The 20,409-nt window shown below is 42.6% G+C and overlaps 1 protein-coding gene across 1 annotated transcript; it reads left to right on the forward strand.

Moving 5' to 3' along the window:
• Nucleotides 1-7,994: 7,994 nt before the first annotated feature.
• Nucleotides 7,995-9,156, forward strand: LOC137234989 (uncharacterized). The gene is made up of 4 exons (XM_067758257.1): nucleotides 7,995-8,402; nucleotides 8,501-8,713; nucleotides 8,771-8,927; nucleotides 8,990-9,156. The coding sequence occupies exons 1-4, from the start codon at nucleotides 7,995-7,997 to the stop codon at nucleotides 9,112-9,114; spliced, it is 903 nt and encodes a 300-aa protein (XP_067614358.1). The 3' UTR covers nucleotides 9,115-9,156.
• The last annotated feature ends 11,253 nt before the right edge of the window (nucleotides 9,157-20,409 follow it).

A 20,409-nucleotide genomic window follows, 5' to 3' on the forward strand; every position in this document is an offset into this window, starting at 1 on the left:
TTGGAAAGCCAAGCGATGAAATTATACCAGGACACTTACTACACTTTTGCGAAATTGTATGTATAGATTTATTTAATCAGATTTTATCACTTTGATCAAGCATCGAATTAAACAAGCTCGTTAAAAACAAATTTTACTCTTAGAAAGCACGGTGAGGGTTTTTCGTTATATACAATGATTGTTTGCAAAGGCAAAATTAATAAAAGAATTTACATCGAACTTGCACAATAATAACAAATTTTTTGATGACCAAAAGGTGGTGGTTTTCTGACAGATGGCGATCATGCCAGATCGCCATCCTTTCCTTGCGGCGAATTTGATTTGGTGGATTTTGCGCGGTGGAGGCTGCCACACGGCCATGAGCATTCCCAATAGGGAATTTAAGGGTAAATGCCATGTATTGATTTTGGGGGTAATTCAATATGAAAAAAATACAATTCAAGAGATCGAATACAATACACGGTACGGGTTATATATATAAATTCATAGCTATACGTATGTACAAGAGGGTGATGGGACGGGTGACAGCCTACGCCGCGCAAACATCCTGGCCCGCCTAGGCGTACTAAGCGCCTAACGTGTGCTGCAGCTCGGTCAGAGCTCGAACTGCTTCCTTGATTAGGATTTTGCCCACTTTGGTTTTGTACGTGGCAGTTCGTAAACCGGTAGCGGTGCACCGGATGGTGCGGTCTGACACGGTCGGTGGGCGCTGGTTACGCCGGGAACGGGGTGTGGGCGATGCTGCTGCCGGTTGTTGTTGATGAGTGCTGCGTTTTGGTGTTTCGCGGCGGCGCGACTGACGATGATGGCGCCCCGGCTGCGGGGGTTGGCGACTCCCTGTTTCGCGGTGGAGTAGTGTGTGGTGATGGAGCCCACATACGTGACAGCGCTCGCGGGACGTACACACGCTCGTGTGATGGGACAATGCCAGGCAGTTGGTGCAGTATTTGTGCGCCCTGGCAATCATGGCGCGTTGTTGGGGTTCCATGGCCGTAAACAGTGGGCAAGTCGAGAGCGCGTGGTGCCGCATACACAAACGGCATCGTCGATAGTCGGCGACGGCATCGGCATTTCGTGGTGAGGTCGTTGGCCTTGTCACTTGGGATGCCAAGGAACGGCGCGGTGTGGGAACCGGGGGGCGTTGGCGATCCATCTGAGGAAGATAGGATAAATACGTGTTAGTCACTCATGATATTGGGAGGAGAGTGTGGGAAGGGGTGATGATTATTGGTGTGAATCTTGCGATAGCACAGGGGGTTGGACTGTATAACGTTCTGGGGATGCTGCCGAGCCCTGAGGGCCTGATTCAGGTTCAGAGGTCGGTACAAAACACAATTTGGTGATGGGCCTGGTGAGTACGCCATTCTGGGTGCGTATGTCGACTACTCGAATATGGCCGTCCCTTCCGATATGGGTGTCTTCCACGCGTCCTAGGCGCCATTCGGTAGGGGGTAGGTTGTCTTCCTTAATGACGACTAGATCGCCGATTTTAGCGGGAGGTTGAGCGGTTTGCCATCGATAACGCTTATGTAACTCCATGAGATAGTCATTCTTCCAGCGTTTGCTGAATTGGTGATGTAAAACTTTCAACCGGTCCCACCGGTTGATCATAGAGAGGTGTTCATAGTTCGGCTCAGGGATGGCGAGAAGGGGTGCGCCTCGGAGAAAGTGGCCGGGTGTGAGGGCGGTGAGATCCGCTGGATCCTGGGAAAGCGGGGAGATAGGGCGAGAATTGAGAACGGCCTCGATACGAATTAATAGGGTTGAGAATTCCTCAAAGGTGAAGCTGTGTGTTCCGGCAACCTTTTTAAAATGGGTTTTAAAGCTTTTGACGGCAGATTCCCATAATCCGCCCATGTGGGGTGCGCCTGGGGGTATAAATTTCCAATCGATGCCTTGTGGCGCATACTTTTCGACAATATCTGTCGAGACTTCGTTGAGGAAGGTGACGAACTCTACTTCGGTAGCTCGCTTAGCACCAATGAATGTTGTGCCGTTGTCGCTCATCATTTGCTTCGGGTACCCTCGACGCCCTACAAACCGGGCGAAGGCAGCGAGAAAAGCCTTGCTAGTGAGATCCGAACACAATTCCAGGTGGATCGCCTTGGTAGTGAAGCAAACGAAAACGGCCACATAACCTTTTACGAGGGTTGGAGATCGGAGCATCGAAGCTTTGAGGTGAAACGGGCCGGCGAAGTCTACGCCAGTAGTAGTGAAGGGGGGCGCGAAAGTGCATCGTTGGGGGGGTAAAGCTGCCATTATTTGGGATTGCGTTTGTCGCTTATGAATGGTGCAGACTTTACATTGGAATATACATTTTTTCAGCTGAGGTTTGAGTCGGGGGGTATAGAATTCCTGCCTCATAGCTTGTTGCAGGAGGCGGAGGTCCGCATGGAGGAAGCTCTCGTGTAGAAACCTTATATAAAGGGTAGTAAATCTAGCCTTTTCGGGGAGAATGATGGGATGACACTCATTGTAGGTCATGTCGGCATTTACTAATCTTCCGTTGGCCCGGAGAATCCCGTTTGTATCCAGGAAGGGGTCAAGTGCCAGTAGGGGACTTCGCTTTCCGATTGGTTTTGAATTTTCGAGAGAGGCTTTTTCGGAAGCGAAGAATCTCGACTGAGTCAAGCTCAGCAGACGGGTTTTCGCGCGCATGACGTCGGCGTAAGAGAGGGCGGGATCGTTAGGGGTACGATTGCCTCCGACAGCATTTCTCAGCCGAGTTACAAACTTCAACATATACGCTGTTACGCGTAGGGCGCGGGGATAGGAGGAGAACCGTTCCAAGAAGTCTTCCGACTCTTCCGCTGCATGCAGTGATTCGACTCGGCGAAGTTCGGGGGGTACAATATTCCTGGCCGTTGGTGTTGGCCAGTCCTCGGGGGGTCGGGAAAGCCACTCTGGGCCATTCCACCATAGCGATGAGCTAGCTAGCTCGAGGGGGGTGCATCCTCTGGTGCCCATATCTGCGGGATTATCCTTGCTGCGTACATGTCGCCAAGTGGCATTGCCGATGAGGTCGATGATCTGCGCAGTTCGATTGGAGACATAGGTTTTCCAGGAGTGAGGTGGTTTCTCAAGCCAGGCTAAAACGATTTCGGAGTCAGACCACAGGGTTAACTTTCGCTGATTGAGGCCGAGATGGGATTGGACAACTGCGACTAACTTGGCTAATAAGACCGCGCCGCATAACTCTAGTCGTGGCAAACTTACGGTTTTTAGGGGGGCCACTTTCCCTTTAGAGACTAAAAGGTGAGAGAATACTTGAGTTCTTACGGTGGTTCTTACGTAAAGTGTCGCGCAATAAGCCTTTTCCGAAGCGTCGCAGAAGCCATGGAGCTCAACTGGTTTATCGGGGTGGTAGTTTATCCAGCGTGGTATTTGAATATCCGAGATCGTTGGGAGATTGTCGGCGAACTGCGCCCACTTGATGAGACGGAGGGGTTTCACAGGCTTATCCCAGTCAGTCCCGTCTAGCCATAGCTCTTGCATCAAGACTTTTGCTTGGATCATAATTGGCGTTAGCCACCCTGCGGGATCGAAAAGTTTCGCAATGGAGGAGAGGATTTGCCGCTTCGTGGCTGCCGTGGATGCCGGATTTGAGTCGACGGTATACGAGAATGTATCCGTTAGGGCGTTCCACTGGATGCCCAGGGTCTTGGCTGTGCTAGTCTTTTCGAACTCGAGAAAGTTTGTTTCCAGCAGATCAGTTTTCGATATTTTTTGGAGGATGTTGGGATGGTTTGCCGTGATCTTTTTTAGGGGAAAGCCGGCTGAATTGAGAGCATCTATAGTCTCTGTTAGGGATTGCTCGGCTGATTGAAGATCATGACTGCCAGATAAAATATCGTCAACATACGTCTCGGATTTTAGTATTGGGGCTGCGCGTGGATGGGAATCGGCTATGTCTTTCGCCAGCTCGTGTAGGGTGCGAATAGCCAGGAAGGGCGCGCAGTTAACCCCGAAGGTGACCGTTTTTAACTTGTAGTCCTTTATTGGACTATGTTCGGGGGTTCGGAATATTATCCGTTGATAGTCTCGGTCCTCGGGGTGCAAGAGAATTTGGCGGTACATTTTCTCGACGTCGCCATTAAACACATATTTATATGTTCGCCATTTCAGCAACATAAGTCGGAGATCGGGTTGGAGGGTTGGTCCGGTACATAAAACGTCGTTGAGGGAGTGACCGGAACCCGACTTTTTGGAGGCGTTGAACACAACTCTGACTTTTGTTGTCTTTTTGTCTGGCCTTACGACTGCATGGTGAGGGAGATAAAATGAGCAGTATTTACCCAGGGATTCTATTTCGTTGGGACTGCATTCTTCCATGTGGCCTAGGGACAGATATTCTTCGAGTACCTGGTCGTACTGCTGCTTGAGATCGCCCTTTTTTGAGAGGGAACGTTCCATGCCGTGGAACTGTCGTAGGGCTGCAGTACGGGACTGACCTAGGTCGATATCGTTCGGAAATGTTGGTTTAAAGGGGAGCCGAACCATATATCGACCGTCATCCATGCGAGTGGTTGTGCTTTGATAAAAGTCTTCGCACATTTTATCTTCTGGGGTTTCCACTCGCACTCTGGGTATTTCTTCGATTTCCCAGAATTGCCTTAGCTGTTCATTCAGCTGGACATTCGTCACTTCCCACGCTTGAGAGGAGTGTGATCCGACCTTTTCGGGGGTTTGGCCACTTATTATCCAGCCAAATATCGTGTTTTGTGCTAGCAGTGTGGGCGAGATCTTTTCTATGCCATTTAGCATGATTTGAGGGATAAGATCACTGCCTAATACCAGATCAATTTGAGAGGGGTTATGAGTGTTCTGGTCTGCTAGCTTGAGATGGGACCATTTACGCATTTGGTCGTTATTTAGCGTGAGTGTTGGGAGTTGCCTAGTGAGCCGAGGTAGCACGATTGCCTGGGCCTTTATTTTTACCTTGTGGTCATTTGAGACTAGGGTCAGTGAGCATAGCTTGTTGGAGGTTTGTACTACTCCGCCTCCCATTCCCGATATTTCAAATAGGGAGTGGGTATATGGGAGGCCTAGCTTGATTTGAGCTTTCGACGAGATGAAGCTACGCTCTGACCCTTGATCCACTAAGGCTCTGAGCCTGAAGCAGTCCCCTCGGTGTTCTATGGACACTATCGCTGTGGGGAGAATGATCTTGCTATCATTTTCCGCATACAAAGATTGAATGCGGGCAGCGTTTGAGGTGGTGGGAAGTTCCTCGTTGGGATCTGGGTTTGTAGCGTCCTGAGTAGTTGCTACTTGGGCTGCCGTTCTCCGAGGGCCATTGGTTTGGTGTGATATTCCGGTATCGTGGAGGGTGGAGTTGTGGCGACCTTGGCAGTATAGACACGTTCCTGTGCTTGTGCAATCTTTTACGAGGTGGGTTTGTGACAGGCAGTTTTCGCAGAGATTGCTTTCTCTCACGAATTTTTTCCGTTCGGGGATTGCCAGCTTTTTATAATGCAAGCAGCTTTGTAGCTTGTGGGAGTTCTGCTTGCACTTTCTGCAGGCGTATACTTTTTGATGCTCGGCCATATGAGCATTTGTGCGAGTTTGAGAGTAGTTGTTGTTCTGCGGGGGGTTGCGGCTTTGGTTAGGGGTTTGAGCCTGCCTGAACTGGGGATTGTTTTGACTTGCGGGAGGCTTTGAGAAATTAGTGGAGGGTGGGTTATATCGGGTTTTGGCTGGTCGCCATTGATCCACCCTTTCCACTATCTCGTAGCGAGTAGTCAAAAACTGATCCATTTGGGACCAGTTCGGTAGGTCTCTTCTGGAGCTTAAAGATTGCTCCCAAAGCGCAACTGTATTTTCCGGCAGTTTTGAGGTTACCAGATATATTAATATGGGGTCCCAACTGTCTGTCGAGACTTGTTGGGTTGCTAATATCTGGAGACAGTTATTAACGGAGGATTGCAATCGCTGGATGTCTTCGCTGTTTTCAGTCGGAATGGGCTTGAGGGTCATGAGGGCTTTGATTTGGTTGTCGACCAGGACTCTTTTATTTTCATAACGGGATTTAAGAGCTTCCCAAGCCAGAGCAAAGTTGTCATCACTCAGTGGAAATTGTTTTACAATCTGGCCGGCTTTTCCTTGGGTTTTGTACCTGAGGTGGTACAGTTTTTGGGCGCTCGAGAGTTTGGGGTGGTTGATATAGACCGCCGTGAACATGTCACGGAAGGACGGCCATTGATCATAACTCCCGTAAAATACTTCGGTGTCACAGGCGGGTACCTTGAGGTGCATCCCGGAACTTTCTTGGGGAGTGGTAGTTGTAGTGGGGACGGTATTGCTTAGTACCCTTAGCTGGAGCTGATCGCCTATTCTTGCCTTTGTGTCTTCATACGCTATAAGACAGGCGCGGTATTTATTGAAGGCTGAGGCCTTAAAGTCGACGGGAAGATCGTTGTCATCAGATTCCACGACAGCGTCATATGCGCTCTGTAGCCTTTCCCAGAACACATCAATATTTTTATCTTTTATTTTTAGGGATGCTTCGGTGTTATCTTGGATCTCGGTTGTGCCGAACCGAGCGCAGTAATCCGAAAAGAGATCCGTTTCGGATATAAATTTATTTTCGACCACGGTAGCCATTCTAAAAAAGGACTTGCTTAGTTTTACTTTAGCTATTTTGGGAATTTTTTGGGACTGCCTGGTGTTTATTTATGAGGGAATACCAAAGGCAGAAGCTTTCCTATCGGTCAAGAGTGGGTAGGTTAGGACCAGTTAGATTAATTGGGAGTAGTCTGAGACCAGTTGGGATGACCTGCAGAATTTGCTGCTGGGTATTTCAGACTATGTGAAAGTGGCCGAATTTTTTGCTGGGTATCGTCAACAATGTAAATGTGGAGATATGTATTTAATTTATACCGCAAGGGACACAAGTTAACTTTGTAAGAGTATGAGTGGGATATGCCGGTTTGTAATACACCGCTTTTATGAACGTTTGTATATGGTGGTGGGAATATACATATATATTTTATGGCGGGAAAATTGTATTTTTGGCGGGAAAATTGTATATAATTGGGAGCCGCCAAAAATTTTTTGGGAGGGATATATTTTAATATATGTATATTATTTTAAAAGGGGCTGGTTTCGTCAATGGCGACGAAGGACCATTAGATAATCACGACCTTAAGATTATGAGACTTACCCGTCTGGGCGACGTGAATAAGCGCGCTGCCGACGTCGGGTGAGATGTGATGAGCTGGTAGCTGTTCTAGTGGTGTCCTTAGTAGCTGTTGAGTCACTCCCGAATGGAGCCTTTTAGATGCGTGTAGATGTGTATGAGCAATCGCCTTTGGCAGCGATGATTACTCCGCTTGAGCTCTTTTGTTTCTTAAGTACGTAGCGCCTTCTCACAATAACCCAGATTCACTCCCTTGATTTGGCAAATCAGACCTTTTCCTAATGGAATCACTGCGAGGGCACTCGTCGTAAACCCCCCTTTTAAGGTATATCTTTTCCACCAATTTGGAAAGCCAAGCGATGAAATTATACCAGGACACTTACTACACTTTTGCGAAATTGTATGTATAGATTTATTTAATCAGATTTTATCACTTTGATCAAGCATCGAATTAAACAAGCTCGTTAAAAACAAATTTTACTTTTAGAAAGCACGGTGAGGGTTTTTCGTTATATACAATGATTGTTTGCAAAGGCAAAATTAATAAAAGAATTTACATCGAACTTGCACAATAATAACAAATTTTTTGATGACCAAAAGGTGGTGGTTTTCTGACAGATGGCGATCATGCCAGATCGCCATCCTTTCCTTGCGGCGAATTTGATTTGGTGGATTTTGCGCGGTGGAGGCTGCCACACGGCTATGAGCATTCCCAATAGGGAATTTAAGGGTAAATGCCATGTATTGATTTTGGGGGTAATTCAATATGAAAAAAATACAATTCAAGAGATCGAATACAATACACGGTACGGGTTATATATATAAATTCATAGCTATACGTATGTACAAGAGGGTGATGGGACGGGTGACAGCCTACGCCGCGCAAACAGGCTTCAATGCAACAAATGCGCATTTGGTCGATGTAGCACTATACAGCGAACCGTTTCCATCTAGCTCAAAAGCTATAAACAACAATTTCAATAATTCGTCCAGCTCTAGTACCAACCAAACACACAACAAATTGATTGATTTACTTCCCTCCAATTCCGATTCAGCAAACGCCGATTTCATCGATGTAGCACAACACAGCGCGTCCTTTCACTCTTCCTTAAATACAACGAGTACCGTTTTGAATAATGCGGCTACTTCCTTAACCAACGAAGGAACATTCCCTACAACAAACGAAAATATAATGGCAATACTACAAACAATATTACAGAAGCATATCGACCTGGAATTTAGATTGACTAAGATTGAAGAAAAGGTGCGTAGTGAAATATTGAACTGTTATTTGTGAAACCCTAGCAATTGTAGCCGCAATACCTTGATTCTCTTTAATTATTATTTATGCTATCATTTCAGCTTCCAGAATTGGCAGAAGTCATGGCTATCTATAAGGTCATGCGTGACTCAAAAGTTCTGATTAAGAAAATGCACAAAATAGTATGCCGTATCAGCGGAGAAACGGAAAATGATACTCACACCGAGCTCTCTATCGTTATGCCACTAACATCGCTGGATTCAGTTTATGACATTGAGAAAAAGTTGGACTCAGATGATTATCAAGAATCAATGGTATTTTTGAATATTTTTAATTGTGTTTCATAACTTAAATTGGTGGCTTTCATTTAGAAATCATATATCTTTATGCTGAAAGGTGCATTATCAGACATTATTGGAGTAATGAGAAAACTTTTCTCTGACAACGTTCTTTTCAATTTTAACTGGGACGGAGTACAGGGCAAACGATCTTTATCTAAACTGAAACTCGTGAACAGCGTACTTTTTGGTAGTGTAATTTAAATTGCTTTAAAATGTTATTACTAACATTGTCCATTCCTATTAATTTAGACGTTTTCAAACTGCAAGGCAGGATCAACTTCGAAGACAGCATGAGACGGTGTTTAACGCTGAGCCACAACCGGCATAAACAAAGGCGGTATCTGATCAATAAATCCAGCTCTGCAACAGCATAAACCTACCTACAACAAACGAACAAGACACACTGAAATAGTCTTGATTAAAAATTATAGAAAAACCTAATAATTCTTTTTTCCTACGTTCCTATTCTAAGCTTTTTATGCTCTAATTAAAATAAAATTCAACAATCGCACAAAGTTTGCAAAGAATTTTAAAGCAATTTAATTGCAACGAATTTGTCAATAATTTTTAACCAAAAATTTATAAACTAGATGTATAAGAAAAAAGTATTTTGAATATAAATATTTGTGATGAACTTAACTGAAATAATTCTAAGTTTTTTCCTACGTTACTAAGCTTTTTATGCTCTAATTAAAATAAAATTCAACAATCGCACAAAGTTTGCGAAGATTTTTAAAGCAATTTAAATGCAATGTATGAGAAAAAAGTATTTTGACTATAAATATTTGTGATGAACTTAACTGAAATAATTCTAAGTTTTTTCCTACGTTACTAAGCTTTTTATGCTCTAATTAAAATAATACTCGAATTTCAGAACCTGCCTGAATATTCAACAATCGCACAAAGTTTGCAAAGATTTTTAAAGCAATCTAATTGCAATTTGTCAATAATTTTTAACCAAAATTTATAAAATAGATGTATAACAAAAAAATATTTTGAATATAAATAATTGCTGATGAATTAACTGACAGTACCAATACCATCAACTAAATAGTCCTTATAAATATTGTAATCACATAATTCAAAACAAAAAATTACTATGAGTACCTACGTTTATTATTGCAAAATCACGAAGAAAGAAAATTGCATGAAGTACATTCAATCTAAAATTATGCCACAGAATGCATATATCGCATTTTAAACTAAAAAATATGAAAACTTAAAAAAATTTCAGATCGGTATTTAAGTGTAAATCGATCCATGAAAGCATCGTGAAATAACTTTTTTTTTGGTAGTTAACGTTATCGTTTAGCCTGGTTTTGTTACCAATTTTGTTATTTTCGTGGTATAAATCAACATTCAACACAAATCTTCTCTGATTATGAGTTGAAATACTTTTTGGTTTAGGTTGTGATATGTAAAATTACATATTTTTGTACACAGTTCTAAAATGTAAAGGGAAAAATTTATATTTGTGTATTAATTGAATTATTAAAAAGATATTGTTATATTAATGATATAGAGAAGCGCCAATACGAATGTAAGTGGTTTCAAACCACTGGTAGGCAATTCACCAATTTAACTGTCAAAAAAATGTTAAATTGTTAATTGTTGTTGTTTTAAGTAAAAAAAATTTGAAAGTTGCAATTGAAGTTCTGAAAGCTCGGAAATTTCAATTGAAGTTCAAATAATTACAATTGAAGTTCACAATTTTCAATAGAAGTTCAGTAAATTATAATTGAAGGTCAGGAATTTCAACTGCAGTTCAGCAAATTACAACTGAAGTTCAGAAAATAACAATTTAAGTTCAATTATAATTTTCTGAACTACAAACAGAAATTCTGAACTTCAATTTTAATTTTCTGAACTACAAATTGAAATTCTGAGCTTGAATTTAATTTTCTGAACTTGCATTGAAATTTTTGAACTTCAATTGTAACTTTCGAACCTAAATTGCAGCTTTTTGAACTAAAATAAAAAAGTTATAGCATTAAAATTGGCGAATTACAAGTCAACTTACCCAAATTGTGAATTGCCTACTCACGATTTGATGGTTTACTGCAACAAATAGTTCTGTTAGTTCTTTTCTTTTGTTTTCTATATCATTAATTAATTTATTTAAGTTTCCCTTAACTTTGTATGCATACAATCGCATACAATACAATTTGTATTTATGGGTCACCAACAAGACTGAAAAACTATTCCTTAAGACTTATAGTTAATAATTTACAACTATTATAAATAATGTAATATATTGTAAAAATGTTTAATAAAAGAAATGTTAATAGATTTTAATTAAAGAAATATTTTATTTATATAGCAGTACAATCCAAGTAAAAAAACGGTCATAACACTAGTCAAAAGACGGTCATATTAACGTAAAAATACTCGTAAAGTTACAGGTATATAACTCAAAAAATGATTGCCAGAACGTGAATGTAAGAACAGTACAGCACTATAGTTTGTTTACTTTTCGATAACCTAAAACCGTATATGTGTGAACAGTATGGACAATCACATAAATAGGTACGACGGAATGGACTGGTCACAAATGTTACTGCTGCCCTGTACAAATGCTACTTAGCGATTTACGTGTTCCATCGACACAGCTGTTAGTCATTTTCCTAGTCAATTTACGGGCACATTTTTGCTGGGTTAATAGGAACGAAACGGAAAATTTGGTCACAAAACCTAATCCGCCCATGCAAAAATGACTATGAATATAACCCGTGCAGAAAGTCGCAATGACCGTAAAATGACTAGTAAAATACGTGGAGCGTTTTTGCAGGGTAACGCATGCGCTCTATCAAAATAGTGTACGTGTGACTCGCTTTCTCGCTCTTACCTATTGTGTTTTCGACATTCCTTCTCGCTCGATGTTATTTACATTTTTAAGTTACTTCATCAGTTATGTTTTCGTTATCGCTAACCAAAACATATGCAACAACAACAACACGGGTAACTGGCCTCGGTTACCCGTATCGACCTTCTGTCAAATCACTTTTTCCATGAATGAAACGCGTCCTTTATGTTCAGATAATATTTAATTATAAATAATTCATATATACAATGTTTTTTTACAATTTAAATTATTTCCGGTAATAGTCTAGTTGAGGAGACGACTACTAATACGCGACGCAAAAATTTGAGAGTGGTACCCAGAGACGCGTTTCGGCCCCAGGATCTCGAATCCGGTGGCGGAAAACCTCTATCTCTAATACTTGCGAAAACCCCCCCAAAAATGCCCTATCTTTAAACCCCACTTAAACACTCACTGCGCACTGATCACTCACTTCACCACTTTTAATCATTTTATTAACATATTTTCTCTTTTTTTTATCAAAACATTCAACCAAAATGGTTTTATTTTTATTATTTTCTTTGTTTGATAGCACTCACCACTTTTCTTATGCCCGAAAAAATTCTTACGGGAAATTGCCAGCGTTGCCACCGGACCGGCGTTTTTTAGGACCTTGGTTTTCCTTACATAGAGTCTACACTTAAAACTTGTTTGTATCTTGGTCTTAAAATCTAATTATGCAATTAAAGAAAAAAACTTTATAAATTCTAATAATATCATCATAAATATTCTATACGCATTTGAATGCTACGAGTTGAGTATGACTACGGAAATTGATGAAATATCAAAACCCCAGCGGGTTAGGGGATCAGAATATACCCGCGGTAGGTATGCCTGTCGTAAGAGGCGACTAAAATACCAGATTCAAGGGGCTGTGTAGCGCAACCTTTCAGGTTGCCAGCGCAATATATAGCTTCTCCAAACCGAATTGTCGACCTCACCTATCCGCGGCGAATCCTGTTTCACTAACAGACGAGGCTCTGGCCACCCCAAGCTCCTAATGGAACTTGGGGGTAGGGAGGGAGGGAATGGCCTGAAGGTTTAACGCGGCCACATAAATCGTTCCCGAGGTGTTCGGGCTAGCACCTTAATGGTGCTATGGTACCGGAGCGTACCGGATTTGTATCCGGCAAAGGACCATTACATCGATAACACTCCCCAAAGCCTTCGGGGAGCAACCTTATCGCTACAACAACAACAACAACATGAAATATTAAACGGTAAAACTCTATTTGAGGGATTTTGCACGCATTTAATTTTGATCCCACCCCATTGGTGGACCGCCCACCGTAATTTTTTATAATCGCGGCTGCAAACCCAGAAATGTGTTCTGCCCAAAATTCTGTGGATCCCACCACGGTTTCGGAAGGAACCGCGGTCATTTTTCGAGTTTTCGTTAAAATCTTTTGAACGAGTTAAGAATTTGTTTCCAACTTCGGATTATTATTGTCTAGGTAAATACGCGTCTTTTGTCACCTCTCTCGATATTTTACCTGGGTTACGCCCCAGGGCTCAGAGCCACGTAGTCACACTTAACTCGTAGAATACTTGACAAACTTAAGTTGATTTGAGAACTGTCACATAAGTTGCGGGCTCTAAAGGTCGATGATAATGTGTAGGTCTTACAACCTTAGGCTAACAAAGTTGCTTCTATCATTAAAAAGAGAGGGCTGTAGACTCATTAGGGGATTTTGACTGGACACTGCCGTCTGGCATCACATTCCTTTAGCTTAGGCTTGGTCAGTGATATCAGATGTAGGAAGTACGGGTTGGAGGAGGAAACGATCGTGCTCCTGCCCTGCGCTTATCAGGATTCAGCTATTAGGAGTGATACATAGGTTCTGGGTTTTATAAGGCTATTCAGTTTGGTTATTAAATAAACTTCTAGTAACACTACGGACCCATTCAGTCTATGTGAGGTATTCACGGACCGCCCAGTTCAACCTAACGTTAGTTGTCTCATAAGTTCTTTTTTAGTGAATTCTACATGGCTACTCAACACAAAGAATAATTGTCTTGGTATTTCATTACCAAATATATATGGATACTCGTAGCAGACTGAAGTTGATTTGCGAACTTTCACATAAGTTCTGTTGGTAATTTTATAAGACAGCATGACACCGCTAATACGCGTCCAAAAATATCGAGAGAGGTGTTCAATGATGCGTATTGACATCGACAACAATAATCTGAGGGCGGAAAAAAAATGTAGCTCGTTCAAAAAATATTAACGCAAAACCGTAAAGCAGGGGTGGGATTCATAGTATTTTTACGCAGAACACCTTTCTACATTGGTGGCTTTCGGGCGCGCTTATAAAAAACTAACTTGGGTGGGTCCAACGACGGTTTGGAAACCAAAACTATACCCGAGCAAAACACCTATACGATCCTAGATCCAAAACACTTCTTTTGATACCCCTCTTGATGTTTTTGGACATGTATTAATAGTGTCATACTGTCGTTAAAATTACTGTTCCGTTGAATGACTTTTGCATGTAATTGTTTACTCAACACATGGAATTACTTTACATGGTATTTTATTACCAAATATGCTGCAAAATTAAAAGTGTACATACCTAAAGCTGGAAAAATATCATCTTCATCTGTAAACGTACATGGCAGGTATTGTGTAGAATAGAAGCATATCTATCGTACCATTAACGAACATCATTATTTGCATGTGCATACGGGAGTAAGTACGGGAATAAGAGTAAATGTCTTAATAAAAGGGAATGAAAGTGGAACCCACGCTTCCCAAGGCAGTGGGTTCTATGTACCGGAGCGACTCGGGATTTTTCCCGACCAAGGACTGTCATTTCAGTGTAACCCCATTTAATTTGTTGCGTCCCTCCCACAAATTGTCATCCTCCCAGCAGCTCCTTGCAGCAGGACTGCTCCATATTCTCTTGCTCCGGGAAGGTATCGAATCCAATCCGGGTCCGTCTCCTGACCCCGGTCCTGAGAAATGGTTTTGCTGCATCTGCCGGAAAAGAATCTTTTTAGGACGGTCATACTCTGTTCAGTGTGTCTCGTGTAAGGGATGGTTGCATCGGACAGGTTATTCTGGGCTTGATCCCAAAACCCGACGTCCACGTAACTTTTATAAATCTTTTGTGGCTCCTGCTGTTCACGCCCAAGGCCGTCCCGTAGTCTACGTCTACGCGCCCCCCACTACCTTCCAGCAGCCCCGCTGCTCAGCAAGCCACAACAAGTACCCGCTGCTGCTCGCGCCCCACGGCGCCAACAACTCAAACAGCTGCTACCACTCATAACTACAATCTTCGTAATAGAATCGGAAGCAATGCTGAGCAACAGCCCCTGCCCCCGTCTTCCCCCCCCCCCCCCCCCGCTCTTTTCCGGCAGCAACCGTGTAGGTCAGGGAAACAGACTCTTAGTCCCTACCTCCGTTTGCACCGTTTGCCAGCACAGAATATATATGTTTGCGACATCCGCCCAATGCAGCTCCTACCTTGGGTGGTGCCACTTTCCTAGATGTTCTGGTCTCCGCGACAGCAACCCCCCGACGGGTTTCATCGCGCCATGTTGCCAGGTCGCAAACCCAAATCATCCGGGTACCCCAATGCTTGCCCAAGGACGCCCAGTCCCAGGGCCATAACAGCAATTGCGTCCTGGCCTGCCTCAACCCAGGCGTAGTCACCCGTCACTTACCCCCCAGGGTGGCGACGTCTCCCCCCATGCACTTCAGAATTCTGCAGTTAAACTGTAATGGACTAACTGGGAAGATTACGGAGATAGTAAATTTCATGAAGCGGCACAACATCCGCATTGCTGCGATCCAAGAGACTAAACTCACAGCACGATCTGCATTGCAGACCTGCTCTAGGTATAATGTCCACAGAAAAGATCGCGAGAGCGGAAATGGAGGCGGCCTCGCGTTTATAATATACCACTCTGTGCAATATCACATATTTGATCCTGGCATCGACCGCAGGGACAATGTCTTAGAACGTCAAGGCCTATCTGTCCGGTCAGGCGATGCAAACCTAGAAATCATCAACATCTACATCCCCCCTGCCACCTGTTGCCCCAGTGGATACCGCCCTAATATCACTGGCAACAATCGCATTATCTTAGGCGATTTCAATGCCCATCATGATCTATGGCATTCAAATTTGCGGGCGGACAGTAGGGATGAGATGTTGGCGCATCAAATAGAAGAAACGACGTTCTGCAGAATAAACGGAGACGCCCCCACACGTATGGTAGGAAGCTGTCACAGTTCGCCAGATATCTCAATCGTGAGCGCAGAGCTCGTAAACTGCGTCAACTGGCAGTCGATGGTATCATTGGCATCCGACCACCTGCCTATACTTATTTCGCTCATGCGTACCGTCGACTTCATTGTCACCGAAAAACGCACTTTCATAAACTTTAAAAAGAGAAAATGGGAAGAATATAAATCTTTTACAGACAACCTCTTTGCTGCCCTCCCTATCCCGACTGATGCCCGCCAAGGGGAGCGTGCCTTCCGCAAGGTCATTGAATCCACCTCGGCACGTTTCATCCCCGCCGGGAGAATTCCCGAAATCCGGCCCACTTCCCGGCGGAGGCCGCAAACTTTGCGAGAGAACGTGACCTTATAAGGCAGCTTGATCCAGGCGACCCCCAAATAAGGGATATAAACCAACGCATCAGATTGCTTGTGGATGAACACAAGCGGGCGAAATGGGAGGAGCACCTAAGAGGTTGTAACCTCTCTACCGGTGTGGGTAAACTTTATTCTAGCGTAAAGTCCCTATCGAATCCGACTAAGCACAAAGACAAAGTTTCCATCGCCTTTGGCGACAAAGTGCTGTCGGATGCGAAAAAATGCGCGAGCGCTTTCTGCCGACAATATATAATGCATTCTACGGTCGACAAAGATAGACGGAGGGCCAACAGACATGCACATAAACACAAATTCAGCGCGTCACCAATCACCATCACCGCTAAAGAGATTGAGGACGCATTGGTCGCGCTAAACCATCCAAAGCAGTGGGCCCAGACGGCATAGCCATGCCGATGCTTAAAAGCCTAGGGAAAGAGGGTTTCAAATATTTAGCGCAGGTCTTCAATCTGTCTATGTCCACCTTTGTCATACCCGATAAATGGAAAATGGCCAAGGTGGTCCCGCTACTAAAGCCTGGTAAACCAGCTAACATAGGAGAGTCGTATCGTCCGATATCTCTCCTATCGCCAGTAGCAAAGACGCTCGAAGCCATTTTGCTCCCTTATTTCCAAGCAAATTTGCAGCTAGCCTCCCATCAGCATGGCTTCAGAGAACTCCATAGCACTACCTCCGCGCTAAATGCCATTAGCACCCAGATAAATTGCGGTTTAAATCAGAAGCCCCACCATAGAACAGTACTCGAAGCGCTAGACCTATCGAAAGCTTTTGATACGGTCAACCATGACTCGTTACTGCAAGACCTGGAAGGGTCTACCCTTCCCCCATGTCTTAAAAGGTGGACCGCAAATTATCTGGGTGGTCGGCAGGCATCGGTGCAATTTAGAAACGAAACATCAAATCCAAGGAGAATTAAACAAGGGGTGCCACACGGTGGTATCCTATCCCCACTTTTGTTTAATTTCTACATATCTAAGCTACCTTCTGTTATGAACCCTTTGACGTTATCTCCTTCTTCCTCATTCAGGAGCGCCCTTCAACTACCCACAACTATGGCGTGTGCACTGGCTTATTCCCGGAGCTTCAGCAGCGTGAGTTCCCAAAAACATAGATGTGAGTAAAGCACACACTCGCCAAGAAGGTCAACAAGATAAATTACTCTTGCACACATTTAAACAAACCTAAAACTTATACTTTCACTGGTACTTTTCCACGGCTACCAATCCGCTGCCCCTTACCTTCGCAGCGCAGTTAATATCGGACGGCTGCCCTCTGCCCTCCCTTCATGGCTTTTAGCTGATGATGAAGCCCCATTAGTTACCACCCACATTTCCTAAGGAATCAGACCATCATTTTTCAAATTAAACTTCCATAGCTAACTTTATTTAATATAATTCACACTTGTACTTATCATTTAGTTGCTTACACTTAGTTATTTTAGAATACGTTAATACGCTTTAGCTTTTGTTTTCTTTTTCTATTATTAATCGGTGATCAAAATCTTCATTTACAAAAATCAACTAACTTATATCGTAAGCGTTACACGATATCTAGTATGACTAACGATTTTTCTTGGGGGGTAAAACCAAAAGTAACTAGTGACCTACCAAAATATATGTACATACTTATTCAAGCCGCGGTTTCTTAATCAAGTAGCATTTGTCCAAAAAAAGAAGCCCTAGGGTACCCTTGGATACTGGGACGCAAGTGTAGGCTTACTGATAAGACGAACCAAGATTAATGGGTAATGACTTTCTGAGACTATTCATACATATCTGGCATTGGCGAACTTCTCCAGAGCCAATACAAATGAAACCAATTTGTAACAAACTAAAGCTGAATACGGATTGCACACTCGTACATATGTACATACATGTATGTAAGTATACATCTATGCAAATATGTATATAATAAAACCAAACCTACGTTTGAGTTGTTCTTTCACCACGTAGGGATACAAATGGGTTTGGATACCAATTTATGTGAAAAAGATGGTGATATACAACACGCGTATATATATATTAAGTGCCTTAGTAAAGGATTCACTTAAATAATATATTTAAGAAATTAATTTTTACACAAACCAATATTTTTTGAACAAACTAAACTTTTTTAATCCAAAAAAATCTTTTCAATCTTTTTACAAAAAACTCTTAGCATATTTGTTCAAAAGAAATAATAAAAAAGTACAGTGTATTGACAACAAGTATAGGCGCCACACTACTTCCCCGCCAGACTAGCGCAAGTAAATTTAAAGCTAGTTGAATTTATGAATAGATTCGTGGGACTATTGATCGAAAGTAGTTGATAAAAATGCTGGCTTTAGACGATCTAGTGAAACATTGACTGGCTTTCCTTTGATAATAATTGTGTAAAATTTCGAATATCGTTTTTTGACCTTATGCGGACCATCATATGGTGGAGTAAGTGCAGGGGAAATCGCATCATTTCGAACAAAAACATGCGTGGAATTCATTAAATTTGAATTGACAAAAGGCTTTTTAACTGTATGATGTGCCGTATCCGATGGACGCATGGATCGCATTATATCTGTTAAGTTTTTTACGAACTCGTTCTGTGGAATGAATTTACTGTCGGTAAATATTTCGCCCGGCAGCCTTAGTGAAGCACCAAAAATCATTTCAGCAGGGCTGGCTCCAATATCTGGTCTATACGTAGACCGAAGACCCAGAAGAATGAGAGGTAGATGTTGAGACCAATTGTTGGTGTTGAAACACATTAAAGATGCCTTTAATGTACGATGCCATCGTTCTATTAAACCATTCGCTTGCGGATGATAAGCTGTTGTTTTAATATGGTTGATTCCAAGAAGTTTTGATAACTCAGTAAAAAGTGTGGATGTAAACTGCCTTCCTTGATCGGAAGTAATGCGAAGTGGTACTCCAAACCTTGAAAACCAATCACTTACGAGTTTGCTTGCTACAGTTTCCGCGCTGATATCAGTAATTGGAAAAGCTTCAGGCCATCTTGAGAATCGATCAATAACAGTAAGACAATAACGATATCCATTTGATGGGGGTAAAGGACCAATTAAATCAATATTAATGTGCTCAAAGCGCTGAGATGGAAGTACGTACCGATGTAAAGGTGTCGATGTGTGTGTTTGTATTTTTGCGCGTTGGCAATTGATGCAGTTCTTAACGAAAATTGCAATATCTTTTTGCATATGCGGCCACACGAAACGTTCACGAATGGTTTTAGAGGTAGCTTTGATACCGGTGTGTGCTAAGTTGTGTATTTTTGCAATTAAATTGTCTCTGCAAGGACGTGGTATGAAAGGCCTTACATAAGATGTCGAAAAGTCGCAAACGAGAGGATTGGACAACTGCGGAAAGTTTAAAGGTTTGAGCTGAAGAGAAGTTGTTTTAGAGTCAAGAAAAGCTTTTAGTTCCGCGCATTTGCGCTGTTCTTTTGCTATAGCATCAAAATCTATAACTGTACTCATCGATTGCAAAGCATTTACTCGGGATAATGTATCAGCTGTAATGTTATCTTTTCCCGGAACATGTTTAATGCATGTTGAGAATTGGCCTATGAAATCTAAGTGACGAATTTGACGAGGTGTTGATGAGTCTTGTTTTTTCAAGAAAGCAAATGTTAACGGTTTGTGATCTGTCCAAATGACGAAATCGCGTCCTTCTAAAGCATACCTAAAATGTTTTACAGCTAAATATATTGCCAATAACTCACGATCATATGTGCTATATTTTTGTTGAGCAGCGGACAGTTTTTTCGAAAAGAAACCAAGTGGCTGTGGTTGATTTTTGACAGTTTGATGTAAAGCCGCACCAACGGCCGTATTACTAGCATCGCAGCATAACACAATTTCTGCTTTGGGTTGAGGATGATTCAAAAGAGTAAAGTTGGCAAGACTCTGCTTACATTGCTCGAAGTGATGTTTTGTTTCTGGCGTCCATGCAATTAGGCTTTTGTCTTTTTTCTTGTTTCCTGGAATTAACTTGATAAGGGGTTGTTGATGTACAATTGCATGCGGAATGAATCTCCTATAAAAATTTATCATGTTCAGAAAACTTTTAAGTTCAAAAACTTTCGTGGGTATCGGATAATTCACGATGGCTTCAATTTTTGCTGGATTTGGTGTTATGCCTGTACTGGAAATCACATGTCCTAAGAAAAGTATTTCAGACTTTCCAAATTCAC

Source organism: Eurosta solidaginis, chromosome X (genome assembly GCF_040869045.1).
Source record: "Eurosta solidaginis isolate ZX-2024a chromosome X, ASM4086904v1, whole genome shotgun sequence".
Taxonomy (NCBI): Eukaryota; Metazoa; Arthropoda; class Insecta; order Diptera; family Tephritidae; genus Eurosta; species Eurosta solidaginis.